Source organism: Peromyscus leucopus, chromosome 16_21 (assembly GCF_004664715.2).
Source record: "Peromyscus leucopus breed LL Stock chromosome 16_21, UCI_PerLeu_2.1, whole genome shotgun sequence".
In the NCBI taxonomy this organism is placed as follows: Eukaryota; Metazoa; Chordata; class Mammalia; order Rodentia; family Cricetidae; genus Peromyscus; species Peromyscus leucopus.
In genome coordinates, this window is record NC_051084.1 from 62,317,923 (window position 1) to 62,340,621 (window position 22,699).

At 37.7% G+C, this 22,699-nt stretch overlaps 1 protein-coding gene across 4 annotated transcripts in view; it reads left to right on the forward strand.

Annotated features, from left to right (window-relative positions):
• Positions 1 to 21,422, forward strand: part of Pkhd1 (PKHD1 ciliary IPT domain containing fibrocystin/polyductin) — a 466,475-nt gene extending 445,053 nt beyond the window's left edge. For all 4 annotated transcript variants that reach the window (XM_028868108.2, XM_037199703.1, XM_037199704.1 and 1 more), the window contains 3 exons: positions 6,064 to 6,222; positions 12,175 to 12,300; positions 20,311 to 21,422. In XM_028868108.2, the coding sequence (XP_028723941.2) occupies positions 6,064 to 6,222; positions 12,175 to 12,300; positions 20,311 to 20,738 (713 nt within the window). In that variant the 3' untranslated portion in view covers positions 20,739 to 21,422. The remainder of the gene's footprint in view (positions 1 to 6,063; positions 6,223 to 12,174; positions 12,301 to 20,310) is intronic.
• Positions 21,423 to 22,699: the final 1,277 nt, after the last annotated feature.

The window sequence follows — 22,699 nt, forward strand, 5'->3', positions numbered from 1 at the left end:
AGATCTATCTTCTGGTATGTAAAATTATCAAGTACTAATTCTGTTGGCCATATTCTTTTAATGCCAGTGCATCTATCTGTATGAGGATGAGCACTGATTCATGAAGAGACATGCTTATTCACAGGATGTGGGCATTTTGCCTCAAGCTTGAGTTTTTGAATATATGTTTTTAAAGGGTCAGATTTGTGGGGCCCTGAATAATTTGTCCCAGATTTGTATGACATCATAGATATTTTTTATCTGTAGTTTTTTCATTTGCTAACTAAGGCTTGCCACATGCCTCATCAAGAGTTTTTAAGTAATAAACTATAAAAACAAATATAAAAAGAGTTGCTGACAAAAATTTCCAGAACCACATATGATTTGGGCATTTCGTTGGTAGATTACTGTTTTGTTTTCTTCCTCCTTAAAACTTGTAGATTAGAAATGACTTTGAATGTTTTCCGTAAACTATTCTTAAATATCATTATTTAATAATTGTCAAAGCTAAGTCTGTGAGGCAAGGCTATGCATAGAGGGATTTTTATAACATTTAAATTAGAATAGATAGAAGCTTTAAAAAGACAAAAGAAAAGGAAATAATCATGGCAGTTGGATCAGAATCCATCCCTTGTGCACAAGCAGGCCTTTTGGGGCCCACTTCCATGATGGGACACCTCGCACAGACTTGAGGCAGGGGGAGGGGCTTGGACCTGCCTCTACTAAATGTACCTCCTCATGGGAGGGCTTACCTTCTGGTAGGAGGGAATGAGGGATAGGTTGGAAGGGGGAGGCTGGAGGGGGAGGAGGAGGGAAGAGGGGGATCTTTGGTATGTAAAATGAATAAAAAAAATCTTAATAAAAAATAAAGAAATAAAAGTAAATAATCAAATACTCTGCTTCTGTAATCACTACTGACATCATGTTGATAAAGGTACTCACCCTAAGACTGACACCTGTTTCAAACACTCACTGTACCAGTGTCCAGAGATACAACACTACAAAGTAGCCTTCATATATAATTCACATTAGTATTTAATTTCTACATGAGTCAAACAAAGATTCAAACATATAGTCATTTTCCCTGTTGTTGCTATTCTCTCTAATTTCTTAAGCAGGGAACAAATAATCATTTTTATTTTAGAGATATAGTTGTTGAGGAGTTAAGAAGTTATAGAGAGTGTCTGTATGGGATCCTCTTGAGACCTTCCTATGCATTAATGAATCCTAGTTTATCACTTATACCCTTCCAGAGCTTTTGTTCTTGCTTGTCTATAGCTTGTGTGTTAGATCCCCTACTAGAACTTGAGTTTCTGCTTAAGTGAATATATTTGAGCAGTATATCCCCAGGTTATAGAAAAGTGAGTATACTGAGATTACTTTTAAGATCATATTGTTAAAAATATTTGAAAGCCAGGGGTTTCCACCATGAAATTCTCTTATCTTTCAGATTCCAGTTGGATTTCTCTGTCTTTAATTTCTCAGCCACTGTTGTTGATGTGGTGATGGTGTGTTTTACATGCCTTATGGAGTAATCTGTATCCCTTGTGACTCACATCACTTCTCAGCTTAGAATCTTCCCTTTATTACAATCCATCATAGTCAGAATGCTATTTTGGGTATTTTGACTGACATTTAATGCCTATCAAAATTTCCCTGGCTTTCAATCTTTCACCTCAACTGTTGTCTTCTCCTGTTTTTGTTTATGAATGTGCTGGGTTTTTGAAGTTTCTTCCAGATCATTTTTTTTTTCCGTCAGAATGTTTTCCATGATCATATTTGTTTGTGTTATTTTTCTGCAAGTTATTACATTCTGACTTTATGCATATATTGAATCATTTACTAACTCCTAAATGCCTTAAATAAATGCAGGACACTATTAATTTTTGTTGACTTCCTTGAGCACCTAGTAAAATCCATTCCCGCCTCTCTGGGGTAATAGGCCTGATGCAGATGCTCATACTAAAAAGATACTTGAGAATAAATAAGGTGAACTCAGCTCAGCCTAAGCAACATGCTTGCAAAGAAGAGCCACTGCATCTGATGTTATTACAGGAGCTCTGGGAGCCCTGAGGTGAGTCAGCCCAGAGTCAAGACATCCAACATCTAATTGTGGCTTCCAAACAAATTGTCAGGTTCACCCAAGGAAACCACAGCACAAAAATACATGATGTGATTTGAGTAGAGAAATAACAGCTATTTTTTGTTTTCTGTGAGATTAAGGTTTGTTTTGAATTAGCTACTTGAAAAAAGGCCAGCTATAAGTCATGATCAGAAGCAAATAATTATCCTGATTCTTTAGTTTTAATATTTAGAATAATTGAATATGATAAAACATAAATGTAAAGCATACTGTGTGATTAAATTCTAATATGTGTCCTCTCACGGAACTATCTCCATAATTAATACATTCTACTTCTGAGACTATAGACAAGACTTTTTTAAATGTTATTTTTCAAATTTACTTGTGGTTAAATGGACCATTTCTGGTTTTTGTTTGTTTGTTTGTTTGTTTTTTAACTTGAAATCCAAGTAAGCAGCAGAACAATCAAGATACAGATAATTTTCATTAATCCTCCAGAAAGTTCTGTTCTGAGAGTACACACAGCTCAGCCTCCTGCCCACTGGCAAACACTACGTCTTCTCTGTCTCTGTCATTTGGTCCTTTCTAGAATGTTATTTAAATGGAATCATACAGAGTCTGCCCTGTAGACCGCAGCTCCCTCACCACATTGCATTTGATTTTAAGTTTAGTTATTAGAAGTTATTTACCATACTCCCCATACACTTTTCTTCATCATTTTCTCTTTGAGGCTGAATGGGCAGACAGTTGATTCTCTGGATCAACTGTTTGTTTATTTCGTCTTTTGAAGTACATTTGAGTGTTTTCTGAGTTTGGGTGATCATGAATAGAAATACCACAAATATTTGCATCTAGATTTTTTAAATGTTCCTAAATTAATTCTTTTGTGTCCCCTTTTTATACACATTAATGGATTGAGAATCACACTTTTTAATGTACTAGAAAAATGTGGTTTTAGGTAATTCTTAGAGAAGGGTTGGATGGATGGCTCAGTCATTAAACCATTTGCTGTTTATGAAGAGAACCAGAGTTAAGTTCCCATCACCCATGGCAGGCAACTTTTTTTTTATGCATTTTGGGTCTGGGATAATTTTCACGGAGTAGGGGGGGTGGTTGCAAGTTGTTGTCAAGGGTTAGGAAAAGGGCTAAGCAAAGGAGATTAGATTTAAGGTTCTTGTTTATAAAAAAAGAAAGAAAGAAAAGAAAAGAAAAATGTAAATACTTTACATTGGATTGGATTATTTTATATTGTATACAAATTATATATATTGAAATTGATATTGTTAGAAAATGCTATATATATTTCTTTTTTTAAAAATTTATTTATTAAATTTAATTTTACATATCAGCCACAGATTCCCTTGTTCTCCCCCCTCCCAATACCCCCCGGCCCCGCACCTTCCCCCAGCCCACCCCCCATTCCCATCTCCTCCAGGGCAAAGACTCCCCCGAGGATTGAGTTCAACCTGGTAGATTTAGTCCAGGCAGGTCCAGTTCCCTCCTCCCAGGCTAAGCCAAGTGTCCCTGTATGAGCCCCAGAACACATTGGCATAGGAGATTACTTCCTAAATATAACACCAGTAGCACAGACCCTGACAGAAACAATCAATCAATGGGACCTCTTGAAACTGAGAAGCTTTTGTAGAGCAAAGGATATGGTCAACAAGGCAAAGCGACAGCCTACAGAATGCGAAAAGATCTTTACCAACCCCACATCTGACAGAGGACTGATATTCAGAATATATAAGGAACTCAAGAAATTAGACATCAAAACGACCAACAGTCCAATTAAGAAATGGGCTATAGAACTAAATAGAGAATTCTCAACAGAGGAAACTCAAATGGCTGAAAGACATTTAAGGAATTGCTCAATATCCCTAATCATCAGGGAAATGCAAATCAAAACAACTCTGAGATACCACCTTATGCCTGTCAGAATGGCTAAGATAAAAAACACTGAAGACACTTTATGCTGGAGAGGATGTGGAACTAGGGGAACTCTCCTCCACTGCTGGTGGGAATGCAAGCTTGTACAACCACTTTGGAAATCAATATGGCACTTTCTTAGAAAATTGGGAATCAATCTCCACCAAGATCCAGCTATATCACTCTTGGGGATATACCCAAGAAATGCTCAATCATACCACAAGGACACATGCTCAGCTATGTTCATATCAGCATTGTTTGTAATAGCCCAAACCTGGAAACAACCTAGATGCCCTTCAACTGAAGAATGGATTAATAAATTATGGCATATATACACAATGGAATACTACTCAGCAGAGAAAAACAATGACATCATGAGGTTTGCAGGCAAATGGATGGATCTAGAAAAAATCATCCTGAGTGAGGTAACCCAGACTCAGAAAGACAAATATGGTATGTACTCACTCATAGGAGGACACTAGAGGTGGAACAAGGATGACTGGATTGCTACTCACATCACCAGGGAGGCTACCTGGAAAACAGGACCCCAAGAAAGACACGAGGATTGCCCAATGATGGAGAAATGGTTGATATCTACATGAACAACCTGGACATGAGTGGGAGTAATGAAGGGCGAGGGTGGAGGGAAAGAGAGCCTGTGGGAGCGGGAGATCCTAGCTGGATCAAGAACAGAGAGGGAGAACAAGGAATAGGAGACCATGGTAAATGAAAACCACATGAGAAAAGGAAGAAACAAAGTGCTAGAGAGGCCCACAGAAATCCACAAAGATACCCCCAAAATAGACGGCTGGCAATGGTCGAGAGACAGCCGGAACAGACCTACTCTGGTGATGGGATGGCCAAACACCCTAATAGTCATGCCAGAAACCCCATCCAAGGACTGAGGAATCTGGATGCAGAGATCCACGGCTAGGCCCCGGGTGGAGCTCCGGGAGTCCAATTAGCGAGAAAGAGAAGGGTTTATATGAGCAAGAACTGTTGAAACCAAGGTTGGATAAAGCACAGGGACAAATAGCCAAACGAATGGAAACACATGAACTATGAACCAAAGGCTGAGGGACCCCCAACTGGATCAGGCCCTCTGAATAGATCTCTGAAGTATTCGAAGGCCACCTGGCCAAACATCCTAATTGTCATGCTAGAAACCCCATCCAATGACTGAGGGAACCGGATGCAGAGATCCATGGTCAGGCCCCAGGTAGAGCTCCAGGAGTCCAATTGGTGAGAAAGAGGAGGGTTTGTATGAGCGAGAATTGTTGAGACCAAGGTTGGAAAAAGCACAGGGACAAATATACAAATGAAAGGAAACACATGAATTATGAACCAATAAGCTGAGGAGCCCCCAACTGGATCAGGCCCTCAGGATAAATAAGACAGTTGATTAGCTTGATCTGCTTGGGAGGCATCCCTCCAGTGGGACTGGGTCCTGTCCTCAGTGCATGAACTGGCAGGCAACTTACAGTTGCCAGCAATTCCAGTTCTAGGAGATCTAGTGTCCGAACCTTGGCCTCTGCTGGCACTCACACACAAGTGCCCACACAGTCACACACACATACACACAAGCACAAATAAAAAAAAATAAATCTTTTAAAGTACTATTTACAGGCTTTGTGTGCTTTGAGATGGAGGGGGTTACTTTGTGGGCTATAGGCAGATTTCAGATTCCCATACTTTGATTTTTATTTATTTGTGATGAGTTTTCCCTCATGTGACTATTGTCAAAATGAGTAGTTCCACCCATTCTGGAACCAAGAACATATTTTCTCATTACTAGACCATGAGAGTGAATGAAGTTATAATTTTGTAGTGACAGAGAAAGTAGGTCTGAGCATCAAATTAAGGACTCAGAAGGATTTCTTATCATGGTGGACAAAAATGAAAAGAAAAGTTATGACTTCTTATTGTCATCTTATACTTCTTCCAGAACATGAAAGTGGAATTTATCATTGATTCATTTGCTTAATAACTTCAAAGAAATACTTTCGACATGCCTGCTCTGTGCTAGATATTAATATCTTAATGTTTTATTGAAACTGTTTTTAATTCCTAAACAGGTGCTAATTTTACAGCTCGATCCCAGACCTTTGCTGTCTTACCTGTGACCCACAAGGAGAGATCAACGATCATCCTGGCCTTGTCCCTGTGCTCAGTGGTGTCATGGCTGGCTCTGAGCTGTCTCGTTTGCTGCTGGTTTAAGAAAAACAAAAATAGAAGTATGTAGCTTGGAGGAGGAGGAGGATGAAAATACATCACGTATAATCATGTATAATATATTAATGATTTCAAAGAGAAATTTTATGGCCTTTTGTGATTTATACAACTACATGGATCTCACTGTTTCAATTAACATAATAAAGACAGGGATTGCTTGATCTTTAATATTAACAACTATATTAAATTATTACATTTATTGCATGCTCACTATTGACCAGGTTCTAAATACATTAGATCAATAAGTTCATTAATTCCTTAAACAACTTATTGACAGAGGTAGTGACTATTATTCTTGCAGTGTAGGTATTGGAGAGTAAGGTCCAGTAAGGGTAAATACCTGTGTATTGTCACACACCATAGAAATGTGGTTTGTATGCTCAGCCTCATCTTTGCAAGTGATCCTGCCAGAGGCATGTTAAAGAGCTGGGTTAGGAATGCAGCTCACTACATACAATGGCCTAGCATGCTGGAAACCCTGGGTTTGATTCTGAGAACCTTATAAACCTGGCATGGTGGGTCACATCTATAATCCCAGTTCTCACACTCTAGAAGTGGAGACAGGATGATCAGATGTTCAAGATCACACTTGGGTACATAACTTTGAGATTGTCTTGGGCACATAATTGTGAGACTCAAAGAAGAAAAACACAGAGGCAAACTCTGGAAGAATGTAAGTGTAGAAGGTTTTCCTTAGCAGGGAGATGGTGGTTGTTTTTATACTCTTTACTCTTTGCTCTTTTGGCTCTTTGGGTGGGCCTGCCACCCAGCTCCCAGAAAAGTCACACATAGAGTCTTATTCTTTCTTCTGAATGCTTGGCCTTAGCTTGGCTTGTTTCTAGCCAGCTTTTCTTAACTTTAAATTATCCCATCTATCTTTTGCCTCTGGGCCTTTTCCTTTTCTTACTTCTGAAATCTTACTTTCACTCTTACTCTGTGACTGCCTGTGTAGCTGGCCCCTGATGTCCTCCTCCTTCTCTGACTACTTCTTCCTTCCTCCTTCTCCTCCCAGATTTCTCCTTCTATCTATTCTCTCTGCCTGTCAGCCCTGTCTATTTCTCTCTCCTCCTTGCTATTTGGCCACTCAGCTCTTTATTAGACCATTTAGACAGGCAAAGTAACACAGCTTCACAGAGTTAAACAAATGCAACATAAACAAATGTAACACACCTTTAAATATAATTCTACAACAGTGAGAAGTCCAGAAATCATGCGCCTCCTTGATCATTTCCCTGGAAGCACAATGCCATGGTTTTAGGTTAACATGCATTTTGAGGGGAGTCTCAAGTGGACCTTCTTATCATTCTCCCCCAGTTTTTGTGAGTAAGAGAGGAAAGACAGCAGATGTGTCATTGAAAAATCCTTTCCTGACAACCAAACCTCACACTGTGGACCTTTGAGTGTCCTGAAGAAATAGTAGTGATATAAGGAACCAGCATGAAACCACAACCTTAAGCAATTACTACCTAAAAAGTGTTCCAGTGACTAAAGGCAACAGGATAGGATTCAAACACAGGAATCACAGTGGACATAGCCTGCTCTGACTACTAAGATGTTCACTGTGTTTGGACTTTCAAGGGCTATTTGAGAAAAGGACAGCCCTAATTGAGAAATACCATATCTGACAGCATTCAGCCTGGAGACCCTGTCTCTCTTCCTACCCTGGTGACCAGGGCTGGATAAGCTACCATCAAAATCTTCATCTTTCTTAAAGAAAGTAGTCTCAAAGTGGTTCTGAACTGTATTGCCTGTGATGTGTTGGACTGCAGTTTCTATTCTGTTTAGTGTTTAAATCTACAGTTAGGTCTATCCACATTCTGTGTATTTATGGGTCTATGTGTACACTTGTGTATGTGAGCATGTTTGTGCATGATGTGTGTACATGTGTATATGTTTGAGTATGTGTGTGTTTATATTTGTGCATGTGTGTTTGTGTATGCATGTATATGCTCATGTGTGTGTATGTTTGTATGTGCATGCGTGTTCTTCAATCTATGTATTTGTACATGTATGTGTGTTTGTGTGTATTTGTGTTGAGTGTATATATTTATGCATGGTACTTTCTGGTTTGTAAGTAGATTATCATGATCTTTTATGTCATATGATCCCATGAATTAGGTTATATAATTCTCACTCTTAATATAATACCTAATTCCACTAGTCACTAACAAGCCACTCACTAAGCCTTGTGAATTCCATCACTCAGGTCTAGAAGTAAATTATTCCTACAGTTATTAGTATATAAGTTGTCTATCCCAGTCCCTTTCTGTTCTTTAAACCTGTCAATATCTGTAGATTCGTTTCTCTGTACTAAATTTTATTTTTCTTGGAGTTTGTAGACTCATATTTAAAAATGATGAAGCTCTTGGAAGGAGTTTTAATAAAGATCGCAGAAGATAATCTACTTGAGTGCTTCCTTAGATAGTGTGCGTTCTGTACTTTCTGAATTTAAAATTAACAATCATTAATTTCTTAGAATAAGAGACATGCTCTTTCTCAACTTTGTGGTAGAAAATAATTCCCCAACTCAGTGATACACCTAGTTTTCAATTTTGCTTTGTCTCATGGCCTCATTGGACAGTGATTAATTACTGAGGACTCAAGCAGCTTTTGTCTGTATGTGCTCTACCTATCAGAATTTCCATGTTAAAAGTTGAAACAGAGTATTTAAATTTTGCAAATTAATTTATTCAAACAATAATAATGCATGTATTGCTTATAAATATAATTAACCCTTTGCTTTAAAAATAATGCGTGTTAAAAATTATAGTGAAAACTGCTGTATTCTTCTAAGCCTTTCTACTAGTTTTCTAATTAGAATTTTTAGGAGCTGCTGTGTATAATATTATGATGGACATATTTAAGCTGAACTGTGTGAAGATATCCAGCCTCACACAGAAAAAGAATAAGAAGTAACATAGTTGACTTTTGTATGTTGGATATGGTTTTATTATACATCTAAACTTGACAAAGTGAGGAGGATTTTTTGGTCTATAGATGTCCATTTTAAAGTACTATTTGTATTTTATTACATGAAATATAGTAGTCTTGTAGCAGAAATCTTAAAAGTTCTTATTAACAAATCAAACCTGAGGAGAGTTATTGGGGTCAATGCTGGTAAATCAGAGAGACAGAACAAGCCACAGCTATCTCACCTGGACAGATCCTCAGCTGGCCTTGTTTCCTCAGACTGGATGCCTCTGAGTCCTCATCCGGAATGGGTCTCAGCTGAACTGTGCTGCTCGAAAGCCTGAAGCTTAACCAGCCACATGCTTAACCAGCCAAATGCCTCTAGTTTCTGGTCCTCACGCCTTATATTATCTTTCTTCTTTCTACCACCACTCCCTGGGATTAAAGGCTGGCTTTCTGGGATTAAAGGTGTGTATCACCATGCTTGGCTATTTCCAATGTGGCCTTGAACTCACAGAGATCCAGAGGGATTTCTATTTCTGGAATGGTAGGATTAAAGGTGTGAGTGCCACCATTTTCTAGCCTTTGTGTTTAGTGGCTGTCTGTTCTCTGACCCCAGATAAATTTATTAGAGTACACAATATTTTGGGGAACACAATACCACAACATAGTCTCCTTTGCAGTTTATTCTTTATAAAGTATTTTTTCTTGTTCTTTAAATGGCACTTTTACCCATGCATGAGTTGGAAACATTGTGTCTTGGCCACATGAATATCATTTTAATAATTCAGGCAGTCTTCTAAATGTCAACAAATTTTATTCTACAAATTAAAAAGAATTTTTTGTTAATATTACTGTGAATCTTTAAGAATTAGAAATCTTAGAGCTGGAGAGATGGTTCAACAGTTTAGAACACAAACTGTTCTTATAAAGGACTCAATTTTGGTTCCCAGCACCTACATCAGACAGCTAGAAATTGGCTGTAACTTCAGCTCCAAGGGATCCAATATCTCTGTAGACACCTGCACATAACCACACACAGATAAACAAACATATACACAATTTAAAATAATATAAAATATTAGAAATCGGTAAAATTTGTGGCTATTGATGCATTTCCCAAAACTCTAAGTTTCCAGTATATCTTGAATTCTCCCACTGACAACTGATATAATAGCAAATTACAATTGTTTTACAAATCTTCCAACTGCCAAAGTATGCAAAATGTGTCTCCTTGTGATTCTTTCTAATTATTTGATTTAAGTGTGTTTTGTACAAACATCAGCTAGTTCAGCTTGAAGTTCAACCATCAAATTCTTTTTCCTTTAGAAAATTCATTCTATGCATCTTGTATTACATTTTATTTATGTGTATGTATGTGTGTTCATGTGTCCTCACACATGCATATTTGTGTATTTGAGTGTGGGGGTACACCTGCCATTGGGTATATGTGGAAATCCTTGAATCTCCTTATGTCAGTCTTCACTTCCCACATTGTTTGAGACAGGATCCCTTATTGTTGTTCATTGGGTATGCCAAGCCAGTTGGCCTGCTGCCTTCCTGGGACTCACCTGTTTCCACCTCACATCTTAATGTAGGAATGCTGGGATTCCATATGTGTGCTAACATGTCCTGCTTTTGTGAGCTCTGAACATCTGAATTCACATCCTCACACTTAAGTAGCAAATATTTTATCACTGAGGCAACTCATCAATGCATAAATGTATTTTAATGTTTACATTTGTCTAATGAATGAAGACGTCAAAATGAAGTATCGTTTTAGTCAGGGATAGGTGGAAGATGCTATTATTTTTTTGAGCCCAAAGTACACATCTGTTTGCATTAGATGAATGCACCACTGTCAGTTCCTTTGTTCTGCTGCTGTGTTGGTCAGCATCATGTTACTACAATGGCATAATTGAAGCAATTAACTTTAAAATGGAAAGGGTTTATTTAACTCACAGTTTTGATGATTTAAGTATACAGTGAGGCAGTCTAGTTGATTTGGACTCTGGTCAGGGCTGCAGGTAGAGCCCATCATGGTGGAAGTATATGTGGTAACAAGTGCCCACACCCAGGACAGAAGGAGAATGGGATTGGGTATGGAGATTAGGTTATACAGTTCTCTTGGAGGGCATGTCCTCAGTGATCTAAGGATCGAGGCCCCATTTCTCAGGTGGTATGTTTAATTGGCAGGCCATGGGCTGAATGTGACTACATCTGGCTAAGGATAGTTATGACTATAACCCAATGCAAAGTCATAAGACTACTTAAGTCATTATGAGATACTTTTTTGATATTTCAAAAGGCTTGCTTACATGGCCCTCAACATTGAGCTTTGTAGATGCCAATATTGTATTTCACAATCATAGAGATGAGTAAATTATAAAAATCTACCCTCCCAATGGTGCCATTCTGTGCATTGGGGTTTCAATCATGGGCCTCTAAGAGGTGTCCTCACCAATGTCCAAACAGGTTAACAATGGGTGAAAATTCTAATATACTCCTTGCAAATTTTTTTGATCCTTCAATTGAATCTATTATTTATTTAAAATTAAAAGCTTAATAACTTTTGCTAGTAAACTGGTCTTGTCAAATTGAAATATAACATAAGCAATATTGTGAAACACACAGTAAGTATATTAATTTTCTAATTAGCCTCCATCCTAAATATCCAAAATATTATTTCAATGTGTAGTGAATGTAAAATAAGTGGATATTTTGCTTTTCCCTAAATCAGGTGTGTATTTACAATGCATCTCAATTCAAACCAGCTATGAATCAAGCATTCCAAAGTAATGTGGGGCTGCTATTGTATCAGATAATACAATTTTATATCATAAAGTTAGTCATCAGTGCATTTTTTATGGAATCATCTCTTAAGCTCTAGGCATATTACACACACTCTGTTAAATACTTATCACAATTGGAAAAGATAGGAGTGACAGAAATAACCTCACATTTAGGTTCTCCTTGTAAATAAAAATGTCTTCTAATCTGACAAAACAATAGAAAATAACATCTTTTTTTTTTCATCAATACAGAAATAAAACCTGAAGACGTATCTGAATCCCAGGCTAAGGATCAAAAGAAGAACACCCATATCTCTTCCAAACACCGAGGAGGCCTACAGGTAAAGACAGCAAAGGAAGACACCACAATGGGGGAAGGTAAGCATGGCGCAGGGAAGGCGACTGTGGACTAACGGTGCTTCCTCCTTCCCTGGTGTCAGGTTATGAAGGGGTTTAGCTCACAGCCCCTTCTTTGGTTTTTCATTACTTTTTCTTAATTAAATAATACCCCAGTTCAGGAAGACACGGGTCCACCCGATTCACTCAGCTAGTAGCCTGTTATTTGAACTGACGTTGATATATCCTTTCTTAGAAAAAGATTATTGGTTTCACATTTGAGTTTGTTTAACAGAGAGATGGGAGAGCCAGAGTACAGGCATATAATCTTCCCCTTGGCTGTTGCAAAGCCGCCAATTTGGCAACATCACTGAGTTTGGAAAAGCAGAGAGTGTAGTTGCCAAATGCCCACTGTGCAAATTAGATTTAGCATCTTCGAGCCCTCAAGAAGTGAGTCAGTGTTGCTTAACCCTGCTTTGTTGTTTCCTGGTACGGTTAGCAGCGTGTGTCATTTGGTGAGCTGTGGTGTGTGCTCTTACTTCTTCCACAGTCAACTTACCACTAGAATTTATGTAAAGCGGAGAAAGTGAAGCCTTTGCCTCAATTGAGTGTCTGGCTTCTAGCCTACTAAGGGTGTACAATGGGAATGCAGTGGCCAAAGCATATGGGGTTGCCAAGTATGGATACGGTGTATGAAAGATATTCGCATAATTTCCATGACTCAATGTTTTTAAACATATGTTCTAAATACAAAAACAATTCTAGTTTTCCTAAGAGTCAAATAACATATTTTCAAATAGAAAAGGAATACCAGTTTTTAGTAGTTCTGAGTTCATGTTTGACCAAAATCTGTCAGTGTGAAATTATATTTGAATGAGCTTTTCAGTTGTGTGTACACAGGTGAATGCATGTGTGTGTCCATGTGTGTGCTTACACACACAATTAACAGACTGTTTGTGCCATTTCCCATAGAGGAAATACATTTTTTTTCAAAAGTATCCAGCTATATAGTACAGTCTTTCAAACTATTTTAAATAATAATAAAAATGATTAATAATAATAATAGGGAGTAGGTGTGAACTGGGGATGTGGTAGTATAAGAAATGGAGGGACAGAAAAGGACACAAGAATTCTTTGCAGATTCCACATCAAGCCATAAGGATTTGGGGTGCTCATCTACCTCTTAAATGAGAAAGCATCTTGTCCTCTATTGTATGCCTTTCAGGGTTATTTGAAATTTCCTCTGACTCTAGCAGCCCATCTTCAGCTACATTTTTCAGCAACTGACTGGAGCAATGCCATGCTTGCACCTAACCTAATATGGTCATCTACATGGCTCACAGTCCCTTGATTAAATTAACATTATTAAATACTCTACAATGGCTGGGGTTTATGGGGTAGTTTACTAATAAATTATCAGGGATTAGACAAAGAATAGGGATTCTGGGGATCAGTTTAAACTGAAGAGATGGGCGCAAAGAGGCCATTTTATTAGGACATCCAAGTTAAAAATAGATGTATGTGAGCCCTCCCTGAGGTTCATCCTAAGTCTTTTCCTTGTCTTCCAAGCTTTGTGTAGATCTTAAAAACAAAACACCTAATTATTAAAAGCTTTAAATATGTTTGGTTTTATTCAACTGTCTACCTACCATTTTAAGTTTCCTTTTCCCTCTGTGTTTTTAAACTTTTGGCATTTATTAATAAAGTAGTTGGTTTTCTTGCTCACCACTGCCTTTTTTCCATAAGGATTCCCTTAATGCTGATGATCATTTAGATATTAGGGTTGAATTTAGATATTAAGCTCATTATGTCACCACTACTAACAAAAATGTCGCAGATGCAAGAGTGGAAGAAAGGAGTGAAGTGTGAAGACAGAGCCTTCAGAACACAACACTACCAATGGTTTCAACACACTGACGCCGTCTTTCCCAGTTCATATATAAGGCTTCTCTTCTACTCCCCAGACTTAACAAATCCCCGTTGTCAGATGAGGGAGCAGGAGAATGTGACAATTGAGGTCATAGAACCACAGAGTGAACGGACTGAGTTTAGTTCTGAATACCCCCTTTGACAGACTTTCTGTCCCCAAGCTTGACAACTAACTTCCCTGTGCCTTTCAGTTTCCAAATTGGTAAAATTGTCATAATAATAGTGTGCACAGTTAGGTTATCTTACACAAATTGTACATCAATTAAGAAAATTAATACCAGCCAAGATCACAGGACACATATCACATAGTGAATTCACCACGTGCTATGTATTGTTGGGTTTTCTCATGACTATGCAGCATTCACTCAACTTGAGATAGCCTAACTCCTTGTCAGTTTGCTCACTTTCTCTGCCAAATGAGGCCAAAGGTGCTATGCACTATTCTTCATACAGCTTTCCCTAGTTTTTCTTATTGGATTGAGGTACCCTGAATATGTGCCTCCATGGCAACGCCTATGGCCTTGAGAAACTCTTTGTGTGAGTGACTGCTTCTTTCCCAAGGAGCAGCTCTCAGCCACAGCAATTTTGTCCCCTAGACATGGTGACTGACTTACCATGGTCAGTCTTGCAGAGAAGTGTCTCGGTTGTAAAACTAAAAGCAGTGTGACTCTGTCATTCTCTCACTGCCAGAATTCTGGGGACAATTAGTTTCATTTGCTTTAAAGGACATTTGCAAGGTGTGGAGAAAATGTCTCACCCAGAACATAGTGTGTGGAGACTGAGGGTACTGCAATGTTGCATGATGCCTGGTGTCGAGCCCACAGCAGAAATGACCTGGTTGAAAATGGCAAGAGTATCAAGAATTAGAAATCTTAACATGAGGCTCTTCCTCATTTTGCTACACTTTGGTGAGAACCAAGTAGAATGAATGACTAGTGAAATTTAGTATTCTTTCCCCCATGATCCTAAATATTAATTTATGGCATGGCATTGACTAAATATTAATTTATACATCCTTTGTGTAATTTTAATGAGTTATTATGTGGTTCCCTGTCTTACATCAAGTTATAACATTTTGGGGACCCAATATTAGGGACAATTAGAGAAGGATTTCAGTCAGTGAAGTAGAATGAAATCACAGCAAACAAATATGTGATTAAAGAATGTAGCTATGACACTGAATGCTAAGGGGGCAAAGAGCATTATCTCAAATGACACAATTTAGCCCTCCAGGTCCTGAATCATATTATACTGTTTCAAATCTCATTTGTTAGGGGCCTGGTTGTCCACTGTGCAGAAACTGGTTCATAGACATGCCAGAGAAGGAGTCTTGCATTGCTGTCAAAGCTCAGACCTGTATTGTATTTTGTTTTTTTGGTCCCTTATACTGGTTAATAGCACAGAAGTCTCCCAGGCTACACTTCAGTTCTGAGTCTTTCTTTGTTCAGTCTTCTTCATACTTCCTTCTTGCTTGCTTGCTGAATTTTATCAATTCGGCTTTTTTTAAATGCTTGATCTACCTATCTTTTTGCATGATCTCTGTAGTATAGCCACATTTACTATCCTTCAGCCTGTGTCTTCCTCCTCTCCCATCTCTTTTCCTTCAGTGACAGTGTCTGCTATGTATAGCATAGGCCCCCCTTTCAAACTGTTCACATATGTGTCTGCATAATTAGCTCCTCTCATTTCTCCAAACTCAAAATGAAACACTTATCAGATTCCTTTATCTAGGAGTAGTTACACTGTTCCTCTTTTGTCTACTTAATGCACAGACTTATTTATGTCTATCTTATCATTTGATATAAATTTATATCTTCTCTAAACAGAACCTCTTTCACCATAGTAATTATTAAATTAAGAACCACTGGGGAAGACAGGCAAGACCTTTCTCTAAGCCCCAAGGAAAGGATAACTGTATTTGGAAACTACTAATAGCATCACTTTATCACATAAAAACAAGGAGTTTTAAAAGCATGAATGAAATCTAGCACTTATTTTCTTAAAATAAGTACAAACACATACTAACTGAAAAGTTCCTTGCTATACAATATTGCATTAACAATAAAACTTTAGATTCCCTACTCAAATAATGACAAACAGAAAATTTAATCATAACCTACAAAACATTTTTGATATTGTAGAATGTAGGTAAATCAAAACTAAAAAGACAATATTGGATTTATAGATGATATTGACATTTAAACCTGACCCTTTTCTTGGTAAATTTACTCCAGTTTAGTGATTTCATTAGAACAACATAAAGTGAACTAATATAATAAGCTAGTAGGATGCAATTGGGAAGTATAATGAAATTGGCTTAAATATGTGATTAGCTTTAAAGAATAGTAATGAATGATATGGTGAACTTATTAAAAGACTATATTTTGCCAAACAGTTTAAAGAAATACTTAAATATATTCAGGGATGATGATATGTCCATAATTAGATTTAGTAATTACAAAGACCTGTTAATTTATTTTAATTTAATTTCAATCATTTTATACAATGTTGAATGGTATAAGATGACTCTAAATTTCATCATAAGGTCTAAACCAATGAGAAAGATCCAATCTTCTAAAATAAATTAAGTAAATTGATGCCATGGCAGTGGGAATGTTAAGATCTAGCAGAGAGGTGAAATTTATGTTACTACGCTTAAGATCATTTGATACTAATACAAGTGTATCATTTGATACCTAGTATATATATATATATATACATACATATATATATATGTGTATATATATATATATATATATATATATATATATATATATATATATATAAAGGTTTATAAACATAATGTGTTAAAAATAGAAACAAAATAGAGCTGTAGAGAATGTCACCGGTAAAAAGGAATAGGAAAGTATAGTGATTCATGTATGAAGATGACACAATAAAACCCATTACTTGATAATGTTAACATAAAAACATTCAAAAGCAAAACAGTATATACATGAAACAAGTGAAGTTGACTATTTAGAGTATTTACCTATATCTATATTTTTAAAAGGTGAAACAACAAAGTATATTTCACAAACATAAATTATCTGAATAAATCGGCCAACCATATCCAGTGGAAGAGTGTCTCCAAACCAATAAAGTGCAGGACACTTGGGACATTATGTGAGAGACTAAATATATTCCTTCCTTTTTTTTCCTCTAAAGTTCTTGACTTTCTGTTGAACAATGTATTGCTTATTAAAATAAGCAATAATTTCCACATAAAGAAATAGGGAATCAAAATAGAACACGGGCAACAGTGTTTACTGTATATACATTCTGTAACATGTGGGCAACGTTTTCAGCCTTATTGACAAGTAAGGAGTGGATTTTTTATACTAATTGACCTCTGCCTCAGTCCCCGGGAGTCTTATATAAAACCATCGAACTGAGAACTCAAGTGACTCAACACTGAACACCATACATAGAGCAGGGTTGAGAAAAAAATATGAACATTTCAGATGAAGATAGGGAGCCATGGGCACCTGTTGCTAAGACTCTTGCTGTAAAACCAAAAGAAAGAAAATACTAGTGAAAGGATACTCACTCAGCCAAACTCAAGTGAGAGGCATACCATGTGCTTGATGTTAGAGAATGTTCTAAAAGTCAAAAGAGACTAAGAGGGCTGGAGAAGTTCTAGTTAGCTGTGCATGCACTCAGAAGGTCCTCAAACCAATGAGTCTTTATCTTGGTAGAGCAGACATAGATCTTGCCCATATCTTATCCCATTCTTCCTGAAGCATCATCACATCTGATAATGGATGCTAAGAAGTGAGTAATCTGAAGTCATGTTTCCATTTTAGTGGAGACCCATGAACAAGGCCTATGTGGGAAGGAAGCATGTTAATTCTTATGTTTTGATACTCACTAGCCTTCCTTCCCTAAAACCCAAACATTCAAACATTCAACTGAATGCCCTAGGATACATATCTGCCATAAATTCATTTTTTATCTAATTTGTCTGAGATCTAAGCTTCCTGTGGAGGTCTAAGATCAAAGGAGCTGATTCCTTCTGATGTCGGCAGTGACATGTAATGTGTGCTGACTTAGTTCTGTCTATAAGCTCGCAGTGGGAGGTGGCCAGCCTCCCTGGGCACCTTTACACTGTGAACTTTCCTTTCAGCTGGGGAGTCTGTCAGGTGTGCTGCTGATTGGAGCTGCCATGTAAATAATTCATGGGAGATTTTAAAAATGTTTAGGGGTCTGCAAAAGGAAGGTAGGCTTGCATTAGTCTTTTTTGAATAGATACAGAGTTGAAAAACAAGAGGGTAGGGGGATTTCCAAGGAAGGTCTCTCAAAAACCAGGCTAAGAGCATCTTCAGTGGGCTGAGAAAAAGTGACTTGTACTGTTTAACTCCTCAGATATGTAGTGATATTGAATTTTGTCAGGGGACTAAAATTTAGAATCCATTTTTCTTTTAAAGTGTGCTTCTATATGGTAATTTATTATTCTTGTTCCTTGGTTATTTGCTGATCCTGGTAAACCCTCTTTTCCTCCTGGTGAGAACAGTAGTTACAGGGATGATAACTAGTCCAGTAAAGGCTACAGGAGGGAGCATGATGACTGTGCAAAGTTGATGACAGGAAACATTTCCTCCCTTGAAGGCACTCAAAGCTCCACACAAGTGAAGATGGCCAATAATAGAGGCAACTGCACAGGCCAAGAGAGGCACACCAGTCAGTGTACACCAAGATATAAATCAATGTAGCTGAGCTGTCAAAAAATACTTCAGGGAAGAGTTGCAGACCCTGTAGGAAAACTAGAGTAACCAGAAAGTTCCTATAGCTCTCAGCAAGAGAGTTGGGTAACTCTGGCTGATAAATGGCAGGCAAAAGACTATGGAAAAGGATAGAGGAGTTATGAATAACATGTGCTTCTCAGATACTAATCCATGCACTGTGGAAATAATATAAGCAGTAAGATTTCTTCTCATTTTTTCACCCTGAATGAAAGGCATCATTCTTATATTTGCTGGGTCCATTGCTTTATTTTTATGTCTTCAGGTCATTTTTCAATCCACCATTAGACTGGATTGAGGGTACTTTGTGCCCTGTTTCTTATGTTAAAAAAAAGATGTGCTGTCTCCTAACAAAAACCAAGGCAACTTGTGAATTGGAGCTGTATCATGTACCAGTTAATAAATCACCATCGACAATGAGTACCGAAGAGTAAAGGACTGAAGGGGAATGCAAGATAAATGGGCCCTATCTACCTCCCAAGAATTTGGACAGATCTCTCATTTTTGTAAACAATAATGCACATGAAAGGTATCCTTTTGTATGCATGACATTGTCCGATACATTTGAAAATAGTATAAAATTATGCAGGTAGAGCCAGGAGATGCTCAGTCTTAGGATGAGCATTACACAGACAGCTAGGAGAAGAGGATAGTAAATGCACATCATTTCTTTCACTATTATATTTGCTTCTTAATTCTCTGTGGTTGTCCTAGTCTTTACGTAGTATTGTGTGGCCCTCGCTTTACAGAGTCTGTATAGCCAAATACTTGAATTTTTCCATAAGGTCTATTTCTGCTTTATTTGTGACCTTAGAAAGCTACTTAATTTGTGTCTTAACTTCTTTACAATTAAAGCAGAGATAATAACACCCTATACAACAGAAAGTTGTTTTAAGGACAAAATTGTATGTGAAACTAGTATGGAATATATGTTGACTTTTATAATTGAAAATATGTGTTAATTTAGATTATTAAAGCAAATTTTGGGGAAATTGATAGTTTTTTTTAATTCAACTCATTTAATGCACATGTTGGTTGGCTTAATGCTTAGCCTAGGCTGTGATATGAATTTCAAATCTGACCCATGCTTATAATGAGAAATACTTGTTAACTTAACAACATTGCCTGAGTGATTTTTTTTTTCTGAGAATGATATAATCACATTTTTGTTACATGGCTAATATCAATTACAAATTGAGTATGAAGTATAGTACTTTTTATAAAAAAATATTTCTAAATTTATTTGGAAATTGGTGAATAGATGTCATTCAATCTTTGATTCTTTGACTATGCTGCTAGGATGGCCAAACATATAACTCATGCAAGCCGTGTAATCTGATTAAAAACTAAGACCTTTCTTCCCTTGTGTTTCTTTTTATAGATATGAGAATGAAGGTCATGCAGGGAAGGCAGAACCAGTTTTCCCAACAGTCAACGGAAGGAGTGACCAAAAGAAACATTAGTCGCCGTGCTGTCCCAGAGGAAGGAGCTGCTGCACCTGCCCCGAAGACTCCCAGAATCACATCCCAGGGGCTCACCTGTGTTCCAGGATCTCTTGCTCAGCAGCTGACCCTGCAGGAGCCTGGGAATTGGAAGGAAGCCCAAAAACAGTTGCTCAGATACCAGCTGGCAGGGCACAATCAGCTGCTCCTGCTATGCCCAAACCTCAGGCGAGAGAGGCAGCAGGGTCAGGAGTCTAGCCAGCTGAACAAAGGGAGTGACTGCATAGAGCTTTCCCCAGAGAAGGGCACTTGTGTTTCCTCTAAGACTGTCTGCCTCCACACAGCACCATCAGAAACTATCCAGTAACAACTCTGAGTGTGGGACAGTGTGGGTGTTTGTAGGAAAAGGGGGGAATGTTTAAAATTATTTCTACATAGTAAATGGGATAGAAGAGGCCTGATCTGGCAGGACAACAATGGGGGAGTATGGACTTTGAATCTTTTGACTTTAATATGGAAGACAGTCAGAGAAAGGCTAGTAGACTGAGACTGTGACTGATTACGTCTCTTGTACCTGTCATTGATCCTACCCAATTCCAGCAAATAATAGGCTCTCAAACACTTGCTAATGTTTTCCTAGGTTCAGACTTGTTGCAATGCAGCCAACTTTATACCTATGCTATACTGAATTTCACTATTAGGAACTGTGATTTAAGTGCCTCTTACAGTGAACTCCCACAATGCTTTGGGCTAGTCTTCTAGAAGACTTCTGATTGGTTTAGTGAGCTGCAGTTATATTTGCAATGCTATAGAATACTCAAGAGGCATCTTGCTCCTTGCTCTATCAAAACTAATCCTCCCACAAGGGTCAACTTCATGACTGTTACTTATAGATTTTATTTTAGTCAGTTTAAATTCAGTCATTGTTGAGAGCTGTCTGCATTACAAATATTATCATTTGTACCTCATGAGTATTTTTACTGGAAAGACTATGATCACAATGACTTTGTTGGAATTTCAGTTAATAAAGATTTGAAAATACTAAATTTAAGTAAATTTTGTTGATATACTATAGTTACATTTTACATTTCTCTTGTTGGTTGGGCCAAATTTACAACTAAAAGGGAATTTTTTTCTGGGAGACTAGAGATAACACAAAGGTGAAGTGGATTGATTAACAGCTCACTTACCAGAGAACTGATTTTTTTTTTCCAGCATAAGCAAGTATAAGGGCTTCCCAAGAGAATAGAAGAGAAATGCTATTGGGTGTGGTCTCTGGAAGCTGTGGTAAGGAAGACAAAGGCAAAGCATGAGCCAGTGCTTTAAGAAAGGAAGTGCACACTATTTTACCACACTCAGATGTTTGTACAGTCTTCATCTCTACTCAAACTGAAGAATCATCTAAGTGCACTGACTACGACTTTTGTCTGGTTCCCAGAAAGCCTAGGACCTGAGAATATGAAGCAAAGATAGCAGAAGTAAGGAGAATTTCCACAAAGAGATGCTCACAGATTTTCCCCAAGTATAAACCAGTGTTTCCCAGTGTCTGACTGGCTAAGGGGCTATCCTATGATTGAGATAGAACATAAACAAGAAATACCGTCTTCTATTGCTAAATCTTAAATAACAGCAGCTAAGAAATAGAATCCATAGGCAGCATGGGTATAAAGTAGTCATTGACTGGATCCCATGAGTTGGCTGGAGCAATCTCAGCCTCTTTCTCATTAAAGATTCTTGAAGTATCTCATGAAACCCGCCCCATGTCTAGGACTACCTTGTTCTGAAGGAGTTACCCTTCCCTGTGGCTCTGTACTGACTGCTGAGGGAGGTGAAGGTGATGCTTCCTGGGAGACTTAAATACAGTTTGTATGTATACTGAGAATATCATAAGACAATCTAGACTATAAAAATTTACTTTCAAGGTATACACTAGCTGCCTCTGGATAAATGTTCTTTATAAATATATTTTTGTGTTGTTCGAATCTTGATGGTCTTCTAATAAAAAATAAACAAACAAACAAACAAACAAAAAAGGAGCCAGATATTAGGGTGAAAGCTGGAAAGATCAGAGAAGCAGAACAGCCAGCCACTAGTTCTTACCTTAATGAAATCCTCAGCCTAAGAAGAGTGAGTTCCTTTTTCCTCACACCTTATATACCTTTCTTTGCCCTGCCTTATTACTTCCTGGGTTTAAAGACATGTGTGCTCCCAAGCAAAGGCATGAGATCTCAAGTGATAGGATTAAAGGTATGTGCCACCACTGCCTGACCTCTATGTCTATTCTACTGGCTGGCTCTGTTTTCTGGTCCTTAGGCAAGTATATTATAC